The 14,820-nt window shown below is 43.8% G+C and overlaps 5 protein-coding genes across 5 annotated transcripts; 4 read left to right on the top strand and 1 right to left on the bottom strand.

Annotated features, from left to right (window-relative positions):
• Window positions 1–357: 357 nt before the first annotated feature.
• L203_105432 (uncharacterized protein) lies at window positions 358–2,077 on the top strand (the record flags this gene model as incomplete). The annotated part of the gene is made up of 4 exons (XM_066214799.1): window positions 358–501; window positions 560–1,462; window positions 1,519–1,900; window positions 1,947–2,077. 4 exons carry the CDS (start codon window positions 358–360, stop codon window positions 2,075–2,077), a joined length of 1,560 nt encoding a protein of 519 aa, XP_066070896.1.
• A 38-nt stretch (window positions 2,078–2,115) lies between these two features.
• L203_105431 (uncharacterized protein) lies at window positions 2,116–3,613 on the bottom strand (the record flags this gene model as incomplete). The annotated part of the gene is made up of 7 exons (XM_066214798.1): window positions 2,116–2,149; window positions 2,204–2,270; window positions 2,362–2,536; window positions 2,585–2,716; window positions 2,785–3,245; window positions 3,298–3,390; window positions 3,445–3,613. 7 exons carry the CDS (start codon window positions 3,611–3,613, stop codon window positions 2,116–2,118), a joined length of 1,131 nt encoding a protein of 376 aa, XP_066070895.1.
• A 742-nt stretch (window positions 3,614–4,355) lies between these two features.
• On the top strand, window positions 4,356–6,057 carry L203_105430 (uncharacterized protein; the record flags this gene model as incomplete). The annotated part of the gene is made up of 6 exons (XM_066214797.1): window positions 4,356–4,559; window positions 4,792–4,974; window positions 5,023–5,412; window positions 5,466–5,583; window positions 5,631–5,917; window positions 6,001–6,057. 6 exons carry the CDS (start codon window positions 4,356–4,358, stop codon window positions 6,055–6,057), a joined length of 1,239 nt encoding a protein of 412 aa, XP_066070894.1.
• Window positions 6,058–6,739: 682 nt separating this feature from the next.
• On the top strand, window positions 6,740–10,149 carry L203_105429 (uncharacterized protein; the record flags this gene model as incomplete). Its single annotated transcript, XM_066214796.1, has 4 exons — window positions 6,740–9,157; window positions 9,214–9,490; window positions 9,546–9,710; window positions 9,764–10,149. 4 exons carry the CDS (start codon window positions 6,740–6,742, stop codon window positions 10,147–10,149), a joined length of 3,246 nt encoding a protein of 1,081 aa, XP_066070893.1.
• Window positions 10,150–12,391: 2,242 nt separating this feature from the next.
• Window positions 12,392–13,623, top strand: L203_105428 (uncharacterized protein; the record flags this gene model as incomplete). Its single annotated transcript, XM_066214795.1, has 6 exons — window positions 12,392–12,406; window positions 12,465–12,511; window positions 12,572–12,816; window positions 12,866–13,158; window positions 13,210–13,345; window positions 13,397–13,623. The coding sequence occupies 6 exons, from the start codon at window positions 12,392–12,394 to the stop codon at window positions 13,621–13,623; spliced, it is 963 nt and encodes a 320-aa protein (XP_066070892.1).
• Window positions 13,624–14,820: the final 1,197 nt, after the last annotated feature.

The following is a 14,820-nucleotide window of genomic DNA, read 5'->3' as shown; positions in this document are numbered from 1 at the left end:
CTATTCCTAATCCCACCCTATGGCTAGCTATCTGTCATCACTAACCCGTTCCTTCCTATGCGTACATTTTCCGTCATGCAACTGAGAGGAGAAATGATGTCATCGCCTCCAAGATTAGGCGCGGGACTACACAGGAAGGGTAGGAAGTGCAAGGGATTATGTATCCTGAGACATGGTGTACTCGTCCATGTTGGCAAATTTCCGCAAAAATGTATACTGACCGTGGCGTGCTCAGAGATCATATATTCAGATGTGACTATCTGGAAATGTCTATCTGTTTTCCGAGCAGTTTTGATAAAAGTATGACGAACCATCATCTTTTTTAACACTTGATACTGCAGTGACTCTTTCCACAATATGGCAGACAAGGCGACAGAGAAAGAGACAAAGGCGGAAACTGACAAGAGTCGTGTGGTGCTTGCACCCGGATTCCAAGATGAGGCGGTCATTGATGGAATCGACCTAGTCTATACCGCCAAGGCAAAGGTTCTCAATCGTGCAGTATGCTAACTTTCCTTGTTTGACATTGCCGTCTGGAAGATCGCTGAATTTGGTACAGATTCAAGACATTGGTATGGGTCGATACCAGTGGCAGCTCTTCTTCGTCATTGGCTTTGGTTGGGCTCAAGATAATCTCTGGCCAATCGTCACGAGTCTCATTCTGACGCCCATCACCAATGAATTCCACCCTAATCGGCCCCCTCTTCTGACTCTGGCTCAAAACATTGGCCTCCTAGCAGGCGCCATATTTTGGGGATTTGGATGCGATATCTTTGGGAGAAGATGGGGTTTCAATCTAACCTTGGGGGTTACATCAGTCTTTGGCATGATCGCTGCGTCCTCTCCCAACTTTGCTGCCATCGGTGTATTCGCTGCGTTGTGGAGCTTCGGCGTAGGAGGCAACCTGCCAGTTGATTCAGCCATATTTCTCGAGTTTCTGCCACAAAGCCACCAGTTTCTCCTCACCATTCTGTCTATATTTTGGGCGTTGGCTCAGCTCATTGCGACCCTCGTCGCTTGGCCCCTTCTTGGTAATCTGACATGTCAGGAGGACCAAGAGACATGTACGCGGCATGATAATATGGGATGGAGATACTTTGTCATCACAATGGGCGGCCTTGCTTTGGTCATGTTTTTCATCCGGTTTGTCTGCTTCTCAATCTATGAATCACCGAAATATTATATGGGCAAAGGTAGGGATGAAGATGCCGTGAGGATTATCCATGAAGTTGCGAGGAGGAATAGAAAGACGTCAAATCTCACTGTGGACGACTTGAAGGCTTGTGAGGGTTCAGGCGATGAAATGCGTCAGCAAACTGATGCTGCTGCTGCCATCAAGAGAAAACTGGAGGCCCTCAGCTCAAAGCACGTTAGGGCTTTGTTTGCCACAAAGAAGCTAGGGTTCAGTACTTTTATGATAATGGCAGTTTGGGCTTTTATCGGTTTGGCCTTTCCTCTATATGTCGGTGATTTCTACCAAACCAAGCAAGAAGTCGGCTCATCAGTGACAACTTGTAGAACGCCTTTATTCCTTACACACTTGCTATAAAAGGCGCTCAGTTTGGAGATGGCTCAACATACATCACCTACCGAAACGCATGTATTATTGCAGTCTTGGGTGTCCCAGGTGCGACGCTGGGAGGTTTACTCGTTGAGATTAGACACTTTGGAAGAAAAGGAGCGCTTTCAGCGTCAGCTGTTTTGACCGGCATATTCATTTACGGTAGCACAACAGCCAAGACGAGTGATACGCTTTTAGCTTGGAACTGTGTGTATTCCTTCTTTTCGAATGTCATGTATGCAGTGTTGTACGCCTACACACCAGAGATCTTTCCTACAAAGGATAGAGGTACGGGGAATGCCTTGGCGGCTACAGCAAACCGCATTTTTGGGATTATGGGTAAGTTCATTCGAGATGAGACTGGCTGGGCAACTGAATGGTTTAGCACCCATCATCGCAATGTTCGCCAACCTGAAAACTTCAGCGCCAGTTTATACGAGTGGGGCTTTATTTATCGCAGCAGGACTGCTTGTTCTTGTGCTTCCGTATGAGTCTCGTGGAAAAGCCTCTCTCTAGGTCTATTGAGTACATGGGTCTACAAAGAGGCAGACTTGTCATTTTTGTTGTACACCGGCTGTACTCCTTACTCTATACAAATACAACATTCTCAACATATTAACTCAATGGAATAAAGTAACCCACCTCTGATGTTTAGCCCTCTCCGTTGACGTGTTCATTGCTTCATTGAAAGACGATTGTGTTCTTCTCCCTGATGTGCTTTGGTAATCCATTCCACCATTCTTTCACGTTCATTGCCTTTTTCCCAGCCGTTTTAAGCATTCCAATCTCTATCCACGTACTTTCTGCACACGACACGAAGAGACGACGCATTTTGCTAGATTTGTAAAGAAGAGCGGTTCCAGGTGGTACAACTTTCGATGAGAGCAAAAGGGATGGGGGTATTTCAGACGAGAGGGTAGGCCGTAAAGATAGGATTTGGGTAGTGATATCAGAATAAGATGTCCATAGTGGATGCTTCCAACTCTTAGCCAAAAAAAAGATATAAAAATGGGAAATACCTACATGATGGGATATACCTCGATGCAAGCAATCAATGGCGGGCGCCGATTGTTTTTTCCAGTGTATATATGTGTTTTCAAGCGTGATCTTTGGTGCCAGTGTGATTGACTGTTCATCTTGTGGAGTGAATGAAGCCTTGTTTGGCCATCAGCATTAATCACCACTACGGCCGGATTTTTCAGGCGCTTGATGTATATACTCACTGTTCCATCTCTGATCTGTCTCAATACGTCAACCAGTAATCTCCCGCCTTCATCAGCTAGAGAAGATAACAAAGTCTCATAATCTGCGTCATCTGGGATCTTGACACCTCCAATATTACCAGCAATGTCTCCAGCATCCACACCTAGTCCGAAACGAACCAAGGTTTGGACGCTAACACCCGTTTCCTTATCCCCACTTGCTATAGTCCATTGTACTGGGGCAGCACCCCTCCACCGAGGTAATAACGAAGGATGGACATTGAGTCGTCGAGAGGGAAGAAAAAGGTTCAGGAGTGAGTTGGGAATAATATGACCAAAAGATACTGTAAGTAAGAGATGAGAAGGGTCCAGTTCTTTTGACAAAGATGAAAATGGTAAAGGAGGAGACCACGTCTTTATACCAGTAGAGGGAATGGTAGATGTGGTAAGGTTATGCGCCTCAGCGTACAAGCGCAATGCCGCTAACAAGACATGTTATACTTGATAGTTGTTCCATTTGAATATCAAACTTACGTATATACTTTTTATAGGATTTGCGATGGTGTCTGCCACCTCGACCGATATCTTTCTCAGTTGGTACGACTACGTGGATGTTGGACCATAAATCTAACATTGCAGTTGAAGGTATCAGCTAAATCTCGTATATCTGTACACACACACCTTTTGCCTCATGAATCGCTTTCAACGAAGCAACTGAAAACTCATCGGAACCGCAAAAGAGTATCTGAAATGGCTCTTTCTGTGTTCGTCTGGAGCAGGATTGAGAGAGCCAGCGCAGAGTCTGATAACTCGCGAGACTTCTGTGTGCCGGAATTGTTGTCCTTAGCATTTATCCGTTGACTTTGATAGTTTCCTGCGAGGGTGCTTTTGACAAAAATGCAATGATGGCAATGATGATAAGATTGACGGGCGGCGATGTCCGACTTGAGTATGTAACGTTATAGCTTTCTGAAACCGCCATTATCTTGAAGGATGTGATGAAAAGCGAACCACAGCTACTCAGCTGGGTACTGAATAATGAGAAATGCTTAGGGGACAATTACTAGGGGATTTGACTCTGCAACTGCTGCAATGGGTCATTCTTGGATTTGCGCAATACTGACCAGCTTACTATGAGCTTCCGGGACCATAGACTCTGTAACCAAAGGTAGTTTTCGTGGCATAAAGGCGATATGAGCATAAATAAGCTGGCACTTCGTTGTAGATAGGTAGATATATGCTTTGTGGAGTGAAAACACTTCATCGTAGCTAGAAGCAGTTGGATAAGAGACTAGATAACGGCGCATTTACGGTGGATAAAAATGGCGTTCATGGGATTGTATGTAGCACTCATAGGCCACAAAAAAACCCTCATAAATATATATTCGCCACAAATACTCTTACATTTACAAAAGAAAGATATAAATTGTCTATATCACTAGTATAAGAAAGTAAGTATGCCACATTTTCGGAATTTTCGGCGAAAGTCGCTTCATGTGACGCGCCTCGCCACCTCCGACATTTTGCTATTAACTTTTGAGCCAACAATTTTAGTGTTACTCATTTTTCTTCTACATATTCTTCAGCGTACGATGTCCCAATCCCAGGAAATCCATCGTCAGGATACCACCCTCGACGTCGCTCCCACTCCCCAAAACACCCCTCTTGAGACTGGTGTGTTGCAGAACCGACCTGGCAACTTGGGACAACCTACCGTGGAGACATTACAAGAAGGATCAGAAAGCGAAGAAGACGACATTACTGCCAACGCTAACCCAGCTTCTCTTTTGGCCCAGGTGAGTTGATTCTTCCAACGGACAGGTATCAAGTCCGATTAGAGATTGTAAAAGGAGCCGATGGAACGTGCGGCGGGAAATTTTCTTGACAATAGATTTTGGCAACATACTGTGTCTTGCTTATGTGGCAGTGACCTTGATTGCTGTTGTCGCACCCTTGCATAAGCGGTGTCTGTGTCCTATTATATGAAGTCACTGTGATGTGAGAGACACGCTGACAATAACTTTCCAGAATCCTGCCTTGCTTGCTTTTGCCCAATCCAAGCTTGATTTCCTCGTTGGCAAACCTTCCGGTTATATTGAGTCTCTTCCCGCCAATGTCCGAAGAAGGATTGATGGTTTAAAGGGTGTTCAGACCGAGCACTCTAAAATTGAAAATGAGTTCCAGTTGGCTATTCTTGAATTGGAGAAGAAGGTTTGTATTGGCCTGCTAACAGAATGTTATATTGACTATGCTTAACAGTACCTCGCAAAGTACCAGCCCCTTTATGAGCGCCGACAAGCTATTGTCACTGGTCAGGCTGAGCCTACTGATGAAGAGATCGAGGCTGGCCAGACTTCTGAAGCTGAAGATTCAGATGAAGAGGCCAAGAAGGCTGACAAGGAAAAAAAGGAAGAGGTTCCCGAAGACAAAGAGATCAAGGGTATTCCCGAATTTTGGTTGACTGCCTTAAAGAACCATGTCCCAATTGCCGAGACTTTGTCAAACCAAGATGAAGACGCGCTAAAACACCTTGTGGATGTCAAACTCTCGTACCTCGAGGGCGACAAACCTGGCTTCAAGTTGCACTTTGTGTTTACTCCCAACGACTACTTTGAGGATTTGGAATTGACAAAGACTTACTATTATCAAGTAGGTGTCTGTGTAAACGGATGGGGAACAGGCGGAAATTAATGCTGTTGCAGGAACAAGTTGGTTACGGTGGCGATTTCGTCTATGATAAAGCTGTTGGCACTGAAGTCAGATGGAAAGAGGAGAAGGACCTCACTAAAAAGGTTGAAATCAAGAAGCAGAGGAACAAGAGTAGGTCCTAAGCTGAGAAGTGGCGCGTCAGGGTTAACTAGTCATAGCCACCGGTCGAACACGTACTATCCGCAAGGTTGTTCCCACTGATTCCTTCTTCAACTTTTTCAAGCCCCCTCAGCCTCCCTCATCCGAAACCCTTGAGGCTTCTGATATTGATGAGGAAGAGCTTGAAGAGCTCGACGCTCGTCTCGAGATGGATTATCAAATTGGCGAGGACTTCAAGGAAAAGATTATTCCCCGTGCTGTGGACTATTTTACTGGGAAGGCTTTGAGGTATGAAGATTACGAGGACGACGAAGGCTTTGAGGACGAAGATGATTATGATGACGAGGTGAGTCTATGTCCGATGTGCCTGTATCAACACCAGGGCAATACTATGAGAGATTAAGATGCTGACGTATAGTCAGTAAATAGGATGCAGAGGCCCCTGTCGCTACTGGCAATGACCAACAGCAATGCCAGCAGCAGTAGACTCGTGTGGTTCTGTTGGGTGAAAATAATACTGTGACTGCAGCTTTTTCGTTCTCATAAGATTTATGTTTAACGATGTGAATACAAAACTGCAAAATGGACTTTCCACTTTGATGTACGACCGACATCTTGCCTTTTACATGAATTTTCTTACAGGCCTGCTATGAAGAAATAAAAGGTGATGCGAAAAATGCAGTATACGATTGATTCAAGAGGTATTCATTGGCCATTTCTAGATGCATTGCAGACTTTTAAGAGATGAAAACTCTTTAAGATATGGCAACGAGACTGTATCAGTCTTTTAGTGGGCCATCATCGCTATGCATGGATTCTACAGCCATTGCCAGCGCTCTTGGCTGAAATGACCGGGAAGTCAGTTGATATCCGCGTCGCCACCTTTTTTTGATTTGTCTTTTTGCTAATAATTCTTACTTTGCTTTCCTTCTTCAATCATAATAATCTTCATTTTATATATCTCTTTGTTAATTGAAAAGAATCTAGAAAGCAATAGGTAGGTCTTTCAAATATATGGCTGAGCATCTGGCAGCGATAATGACATTTAGCCAGAAAGGATCTTGCATATTGACCATCTTTATACCCTTCCGCACTTGACAACGAACGCAGCATCTATTGAACGCATCTGTAGGACATTTAACCATACATTTATCTATAATCATTTATCATGGGTTGTCTTCCATGTGGTAACCTTCAGCCAGAGGTTGCCCATCTTAACGCTTGCTATCCTCCGGGAAAAGCCCTGCTCACCGCTGGCCCAGAATATCGCCCCTTGGCTCAAGACTTGTCCAAACTCACATACTTTGCAACCAATAAGCCGTCCAAGCTGGCAAAAATTGGAGAAGAATTAGAAAAACGGGTTAGCAAAGAATCGCAAAAGGCCACAGCGGGATATCCAAAGTTTCGAGCAAGCTTGCTGATAAGTCTTGCAATCCTGAGAGCTATATTGACGGAATGCAAGAGGGACATTGCTCTTTTCGCAAGATCTGCACTCAAAGCCGTAGACAGGAGCCTAGAAGTAAGAGTGTATCAACATGGCGGAGTAGACCTTGAAGTGGTTTCAAGAGCGGCAGCTGCTTTTATAGCTTTTACAACCTATACCGATGGCTTAGCTATCGGAGTCGACGATACGCTCACGAAGACTTATTTTGATATCTTGCGCAAGTTTGGAAAATTGGCTGGCGATATCACGACAGACACCAGTGAAAAGCCTGACCTCGAGTTTCAAAATCGCACCCGTCTCGTTGGTCTTGCTGGTCTACATGGCGCAGCTGTTTCGGACACAATGTTTTCCTCTACCCGAGATTTATCTTATCAACTGGCTCTCATCATCCATCCACTGTTGGACAACATTTTTGAAGGACCAATGGCTGAGCTCAAAATAGAAACAGTCAAAATTGATACGGACGCAAGTCCTTCTCCTTTCTTTAGCGAATTTTCCGCCCATGCGCCAACATCTGCTCGTCGAGCACCAAGTCTACACCTGCATATCCCAGGAGAGAAGGGACCAGCTGTTTCAGATGTCTTGTCGGCAGCACTACGGACCCTTCACGCTCTTGTTCAAAGGTCGAATGTGACCCAGACGTCACTGGTCGTGGACCAGTTAGGCCACTTTCTAGATAAAAAGGGATGGAAAGATACTGAGAGGTGTTGCTGGCTTGCAGAGAAGTTAACCGCATGGATCACTCTACAATATCGCATTGTTGTACCCACCCGTCTTGTGGAAGTTCTCGCTAACTCGTCAGATGGTCCAGTTACAGTCAAACACTCTTCCGCTATTGCGATGGTGACTACTGTCCTCAATTCTACCATCTCTCTAGTTGGTCTAGGAGTTTCCGACTTGTTGCAAAACCTTGTATCTGTTATCATCCGACGCATTCATGTTGACTCTCGTGATATGCTTCTATCTTCTCTAGTACAGTGCGTCGGCAGCCTTGGCACCCACATCTATTATGCCGACCAAATTAACGATACAGTGGAAGAGCTCGCTTTGAGAATCGCTGAGATTCCCCCCTCGGATAAAGACAGGTCGGAGATTATCAGAGTGTTGACTTGTTGTATAATCGGTGTCATGCTGGTGGCTGATGCTGCAGATGATAAAGCCGACAACAGGATCACTAGCAGTAGTGTGTCTACTGCTCCAACGCATATGGAAAATACTGTCGATACCAAAGATGATAAAGGTAAATCCCCAGCCTCACCTCCTGAAACCCCTCTTCCAGCTTCATTTTTTGATTCACCACATATGAATTTGCACCGTTCATCTCGACGTAATCCAATCTCTCCACAAGTGTGGCAAGAAACCCTACCTCTCTTGTGTGAAGCCGACTATGCCATAAGATCAGCCTATGCTCGTGCGCTTCTTTTATTCTTGGAAACGGAACTGCCAAGAGAATCGATCAATGGCAAAGCTGAAAGAGAACCAAGGCCACAGTTGGACCCGGGTATTTATAGATTCTGTAACGCTCTCAATGCTGCTATCTATACGCTGGTCATGAGCTCTTGCTTAGGAGTGGAAGAAAAGGATGTCACAACTGCGCCACCCACCGTTCGAACCTCACCGGGGAGTGGGCATTCACCAGATTCCATACCCAATACTGAGCCATTTGTGGTAGAAAAAGAACAAAGCCAAAGCTCCGGACGAGGCACACCCAGAGGTGACAGGGCCGTCAGTTTCAAAGTCAATGACATTGGAGAAGATGGTCCATCTGGAATGGGAGCCTATACACCGTCAAAAAGAAATTACAAGCCTCGGCGAGTCTCTCTGCCTCTCAGCAGGCTTCAATCGTACACCCGTCTCTCATCATTTGACAACGTCGCCACGCCTCTCGACTTTTCAGCAGTTCTTCGTATTCTCGATGCTTTACACCTTGTTAGACCTACTATTGCGCTTCAAACAGGAGCCCCAATGCTTTTAGCTTTGGATAAGGATGCGGGCAACGAGTTAATTAGGAAGCCTGGGGATGAAAGGCAAGGTGCATGGGTAGTGGAAAGGAAGAGAGCTATTAGGGAGTTAGTGGCTCTTTTATGGAGGAGAATTGCCGAGAGGTGGGGTGTAGTCGAGGTCGATCAGTTGGCGAACAAGGTATGTTTTAACTCTTATTAACGTTGCAGAGAAAAGCTCAAAATTTCCGTACGAAGGCACTGGCATCGATTCCTGAACCATTCCTTATTCCTGCTTTACCCCCTCCACCACCAGCAGATATCCTCTTGCCCAGCTCTGACCCTCCTGTCGCATTCATTCCACACATTCTTGAGGGGGAATCATCTTCGACTGCGAAACCTTTACTCAATCCGAGTATTATCATAGATGCTCTTAAGAATGCAAAAACTATTCAAATAGCTACCCAAAAAGACGAACATGAGCTGGAAGTACTCTTATCTAATACATGGAGTGTTGAAAATGCTGTCAAGGACTGTATGTAATTTCTCTTTCTCAGGACATCGGTCAAGAAAGCTAATCAAATACTCAGCGGTAGAAAGATTCTCTTCAGCTAGAATCAGGCCGGCTGAAGATGATGCACATTATCACGCTGCTGCGTCGCTTTTGATGAGTATGAACAATGCAAGCTATCAAAGCGTCAGTGGTCAACGCGGCTCAAAGGTTGTCGATATCACCGACCTGCGTGATGCACTTGGTACGTTGTTTATCAACTCAGCAGATGTAAAAGGATTTACCAAATAATTGCAGGTGGGAGAGTTGACAGCATCTCTTTATCGGGCGTATCTGCCATTTCTCAAGGCACCGAAGATCTCTTTCATGCCTCCTCCAACGGCAATAAGTTGGGCCAAGCACCTGTCAGACAGATCAATGATGGATCAGATGTGAGAGAGGTTCTGAAAGACATATTCAGAGAGAAGAAAAAAAAGGACAAAATACAAAGGGAGGCTACTACGGCCAAGGGAATCAATGTTGACAAGGAAAGCGCGAATACTCATCAGAATATGAACGTAATGGAGGGACCCCCGGCGAAGGTAAATGATGATGAGTTGAGGACCAACTTAGAGCAAGACTCAAAACTATTTGCATCATTCTCATTAGAGGACCCAATAACGGTGCCTACCAATAATCATTGACTCAACTCTCAACTTCACTAGATGATATTGATCCTAGGCTTGACTATTTTGGTGGATTCGTTCAGTCATGGATATCTATAAATACCCAAGATGTGATATCCAAACTTAATTTTTCTTTAAACCTGGCAACAACTATCTGATTGTGCAAGCAGCTTGTGACCTTTGTATATACACAGAGAGAGTTATCAGCAACATTCACGACATCATGTAGTTGCCTCTTGTGTCTCCTGAGCCGTCAGCACCAGAACGCCATCGCAAATCTTACAGTGATATCACGCATGTGTGATATAGCTGATTTGTGACTTGTATTCTTTGCAATGAATACTGGGGTTTAGTGGATATATACATCAGATTTCATAAAATTATGTATATGACCAAGGAAAGTCAGTGGTAAACATATTTGGACAGTGCCTCTACCAAAAAGTGCTTGTATTGTTGCTGATATGCAATTATGCCAATGGTGTAACCTGCAATCCTTTTTGGAGTTGTACATTTGGATTCTCCATTCCATATCGAAACTTGGCTCTATGTCGTTGCTTGATGATACAGGCAAAGTGCTCCCATCCATCCCAATTGATATAAGAACAGAGTAAGAGTATCGTCTGAGACATTCCTATCCACTCACCCAGCTGGAATCCGATAATAGCCACCACAGCTTCCACCTTTCTCTATTTGGCACTGTGGATGTATGACTTACAAAAGTGGAAAAGATCTGAACAGATCTAACATTGTTCGTCACTTAGCCTTAAAAGTTTTTTGATTGCCTGCAGACTATATATACGAAAAGCTGAAAGGAATGTTTAACCGCCACAAAGTAGGATATTTAGTTTGTTTCTCGACAATGAGATGCGGGCTGGAAAGAAGGTTAGTTGGTTGCTGTAGTGAGAGACTTTAAATATTGGATAACCATTGGCCTTATCTGCTACTAGAGCAAAGACAGTAAAGTAACCAGTGGTGACGTTGGTACATTGCATGGATTCCTAGAAAACCAAAACAATTTCCCAAGGTGCTTTGCCTATGTTTGACGACTGGTCGGCAGATTCAGCCAACGAAATACTCCTGAATAGAGTTTAGAGGTAGCTTCCAATTACTCATCAACGAGAAGAAATATCCATAGAAAGAGGTTATTCATGCTGATTGACTCAAAGTTTGCCCTATACGTTTGCTGGTAATGGAAAGCTCTATGTGTCTACAACTTGTCATGGCTTGCTTGATTATGACAATTACGATGAGTGTCTGAAGTAGACTTGAGATAGCATAAGCAAGAAAGACAAATATGAATCGTTGTGAGTTGGAGATTATTTTTAATAGAATTGTTCGTCTGGCATATTAGTGGCGCATCTTCTTCAAGCAACATCAGCCAACAAGGTCTTTTTGAGGGATGAAATTGACATACATAGAGACACATTCCATTCTTTTACATACTTGTTGACAAGTTGTTGTCTGCCACAAATATCTCATTGTCCAGAGTGCAGCAAACGAGCTTAAGGCGACAAGGCGATCCTTGGTTCGTGCTCTGTATAGTTTTGCGCCTTTGCTTGAGAGATGACCACCATATGCTTGATTCACTCAATTAGCGCAAGCTATTTGTCTTGCGGAGTCTAGTACTTTCTAACTGGGTACTCGATCTGAACTTCATGCTGTATGGCGTATTTGATTGAGGTCCGCCTTCTTCTTCGAAACCAGTGAGTTGCCTATAGTAATGTCTCAGCTTCTCATCCAACAGCATCTCAAAGACCAGTCCAAATATTGTTTCACGTTTTCGCAAGTACTCGTATAAGAGTTGCTGCTAGTGAAGTGAGGAAACTAGAGGGACTCATAGACTCACAAGCCACACGCGCTCCTATATGCATGTCCAGCAGCAACATATTCGTCTAGTAATCAGCGCATCTCTTTATAGTCTTCTGTGGCTCTTTGATTCGGCCAAGGATGATGGCCTTTCGTTATTGCCGTTGTGGTAACCCAAACAAAGGTTGGTGGCTGGATTAGCAATTAATAGATACGATAAAGCAGATGATGAATGAAATTCAAAAGTCGAGTTAATTGATTAATGCAAAAAAAGAAAGCTCAATATAGTCAACCATTCTGTCGGTCATCACCGCTTTCAAAGCATGAGCCTGATTTTTGATAAAGGTTACATGAGGCTGATATATACATGTCGGCAGTGCGTCACGCAACGCTGAATATCAATTTGGTTCTTTTTCTCAATATTCTTTTTTATCACCATCAAGTCTTTCAAAAAATGATTCTTTTAGAAGCAAGTTGAATAATAAATAATGACTAGCGGATGATAGTGCTGACTGGGCTTGATATAGCCTCACAACGTTATCATTCATGATGTTCTTACCGACCGATTCGAAAAGTGCGTTCCATTGAGCTTACAGCCCGAACCAAAGAGCTTATAATGTACATTACATGATAGGAGCTCAAGAGCCGATATACAGTTTGTAGACTATGACAATGTTCGCTTTCATCTCTCTACTCCTTCCTCCAAGACCCAGCTTCTGTTGTCTATGAGTATCCAGTGTTGGCCTGACCTTGTCAAATACGGCGCCCTGGAACATCTTCAAAACGAGTATGAAGGCTATCTCTTAGCGGAAGGAAATACAGAGCCAGAGTATGATGTCAGTCTTTTGATTGATTTGGAGAGATTGCCAGACAATCCTGGTAAGTCGTCAACGCTTCAAATGGTGTACTTTACTAAGGCATGTTCTAGAGGATCGAGCCGCCCTCATATCCAAATTAGCCCACTTAAAACCTGTAGCCATGTCTTCATTCTTCCTTACAGCTTTTGCCGAACAAGCTTCTCTCCAAGCTAATTATAAAGAGCCTGCCGGTGCTCAGCAAGCTGATTTGGCGCCTTCAGAAATCAAGGGAGAACTAAAGATTGTGAAGTACCGTGAAGAGGAAGCCATGTTTATCCAAGCAAGTCACGATAGGGTGACCATTATCTTTTCGACTGTGTTCAAGGAAGAGACAGATAGGGTATATGGAAGAGTGTTTTTGCAGGTCTGTTATTCACCAATTGTCGAGGCTTTTGTTTCTGACTCTACAATCAAGGAATTTGTCGATGCGCGAAGACTGCACACGCTTCAAAGTGCTCCGCAAGTGACTTACTCTAACCGCGAGCCTCCCCTTGAAATCCGACATGTGCCAGGACTTAAGAACGGTGAAGACTGGGGCTATGTCACATTTGGTACGGATTAATCCAACAGGTCGATCACACGCACCTATTGATTAAATGTAGTCCTTTTCCCTCGTCATTTTGCCAATCCCTCTCAAGCACTTGCTAGCATTTACCACATTCAACTCTTTCGCGATTATCTCCACTATCATATCAAGTGCTCAAAAGCTTACATGCATTCCCGAATGCGCTACAGGGTAGCTGAGTTCCTGAAAATCCTCAACAGAGCCAAACCAGAAGTTGCGGGCGAGAAGAAAACAGCTAGTGGGAGGACGTTTAGGACGCGTTAAATAGGGCAGGTTGAAAGCGTTGTACTTGATGGTTCAAATATTTGGAAATACCTGTGATGTTCAACTTTATGATTATCCGAAAGATATTAAAACTTACTGTCGCTGTTGCAAGCATTCTGACTGAGCGCGGAAAACTAGTGTGACAGTATTCCTATCACAGTTTCAAAAATTCAAACCCAGTCGCAATCTTACTGTTATCTCTCATTGCCATAAAGAGATTAGACAACTTGTCGAAAATGACATGGCTCGTGCAAGTCATTTCTCAAGTCTTGCTTGACTAGAATGGACTCATCAAAACCCTTTGTTTTGTATTGGCTTTAGATGGGTATTCATAACACCATCAATCTGTGGCATTTTCTGAATGTGCCTTTCGCCTGCACACGTGCTGCTCATCCGATTCTTGACATAGCAATTTGCAAGCATTGTCCTAGTTCGGTTGATAACGTTAGGCCAGTGAAGTGACGGAAAGCGGATATACGTCATGGTTGTATTGGTTATGATACTCAGAACAGGTAGGAGGATTTGCATTCTTCTTTTGAATGGTTTGGTCGTTTGAGAAGAGAAATAGTCTCTTACCGCTCTGCCTTCAGGTAGTCCTCAAAAGATAGACATTCTCTTCAAAGTCGTACATGCCGTGAGTATTGAAGTGGTAGAGGTTGATCATTAGTGAACCACTTGGAGCTTTTGTTATAATCGTGAGTAGACGTTTCATCTCAATTAAGCTTGGATCTGACAACGAAAGTAGATATTCTGTCATAGGCTCTTAAAATAAGATTATAGCTGACAGGTGGGCGTCTTCAGATGAGACTAACACTTTGTCCGTCTAATCAACATTATAAACTCTCTTACGCGAATTTACTCAATTCTGAAGTTCTTATAAAGAATTTACAAGAGACAAGCATCTAGATCGTAAGCGGTAATTGTCTTTCTGGCAGGCAAATCTCAAATGGGACCTCGTTCAGGAGCAAGACAATCATAAGTGTTATGTTATGCAAAGCTAAGAGCAGTTTGTTTGGAAATCACCGATAGTGAGGGATTTTAGGTTTTGTGAGTTTGTTCATTAATAAACGAGATACAACCAAAATTAAGATGTCCCAGCAACACTGGGAACACAATGGTTTATTCAATTGCTATAGACAGACAGAACATTCATCTATACCTCGCAAAATTCAAAAAGCTACTTATACTCCTGTCTTC

This window comes from Cryptococcus depauperatus, chromosome 7 (genome assembly GCF_001720195.1).
Source record: "Cryptococcus depauperatus CBS 7841 chromosome 7, complete sequence".
In the NCBI taxonomy this organism is placed as follows: domain Eukaryota; kingdom Fungi; phylum Basidiomycota; class Tremellomycetes; order Tremellales; family Cryptococcaceae; genus Cryptococcus; species Cryptococcus depauperatus.
Note: the sequence above shows the minus strand (reverse complement) of the source record. Positions and strands in the feature narration are given on the sequence as shown.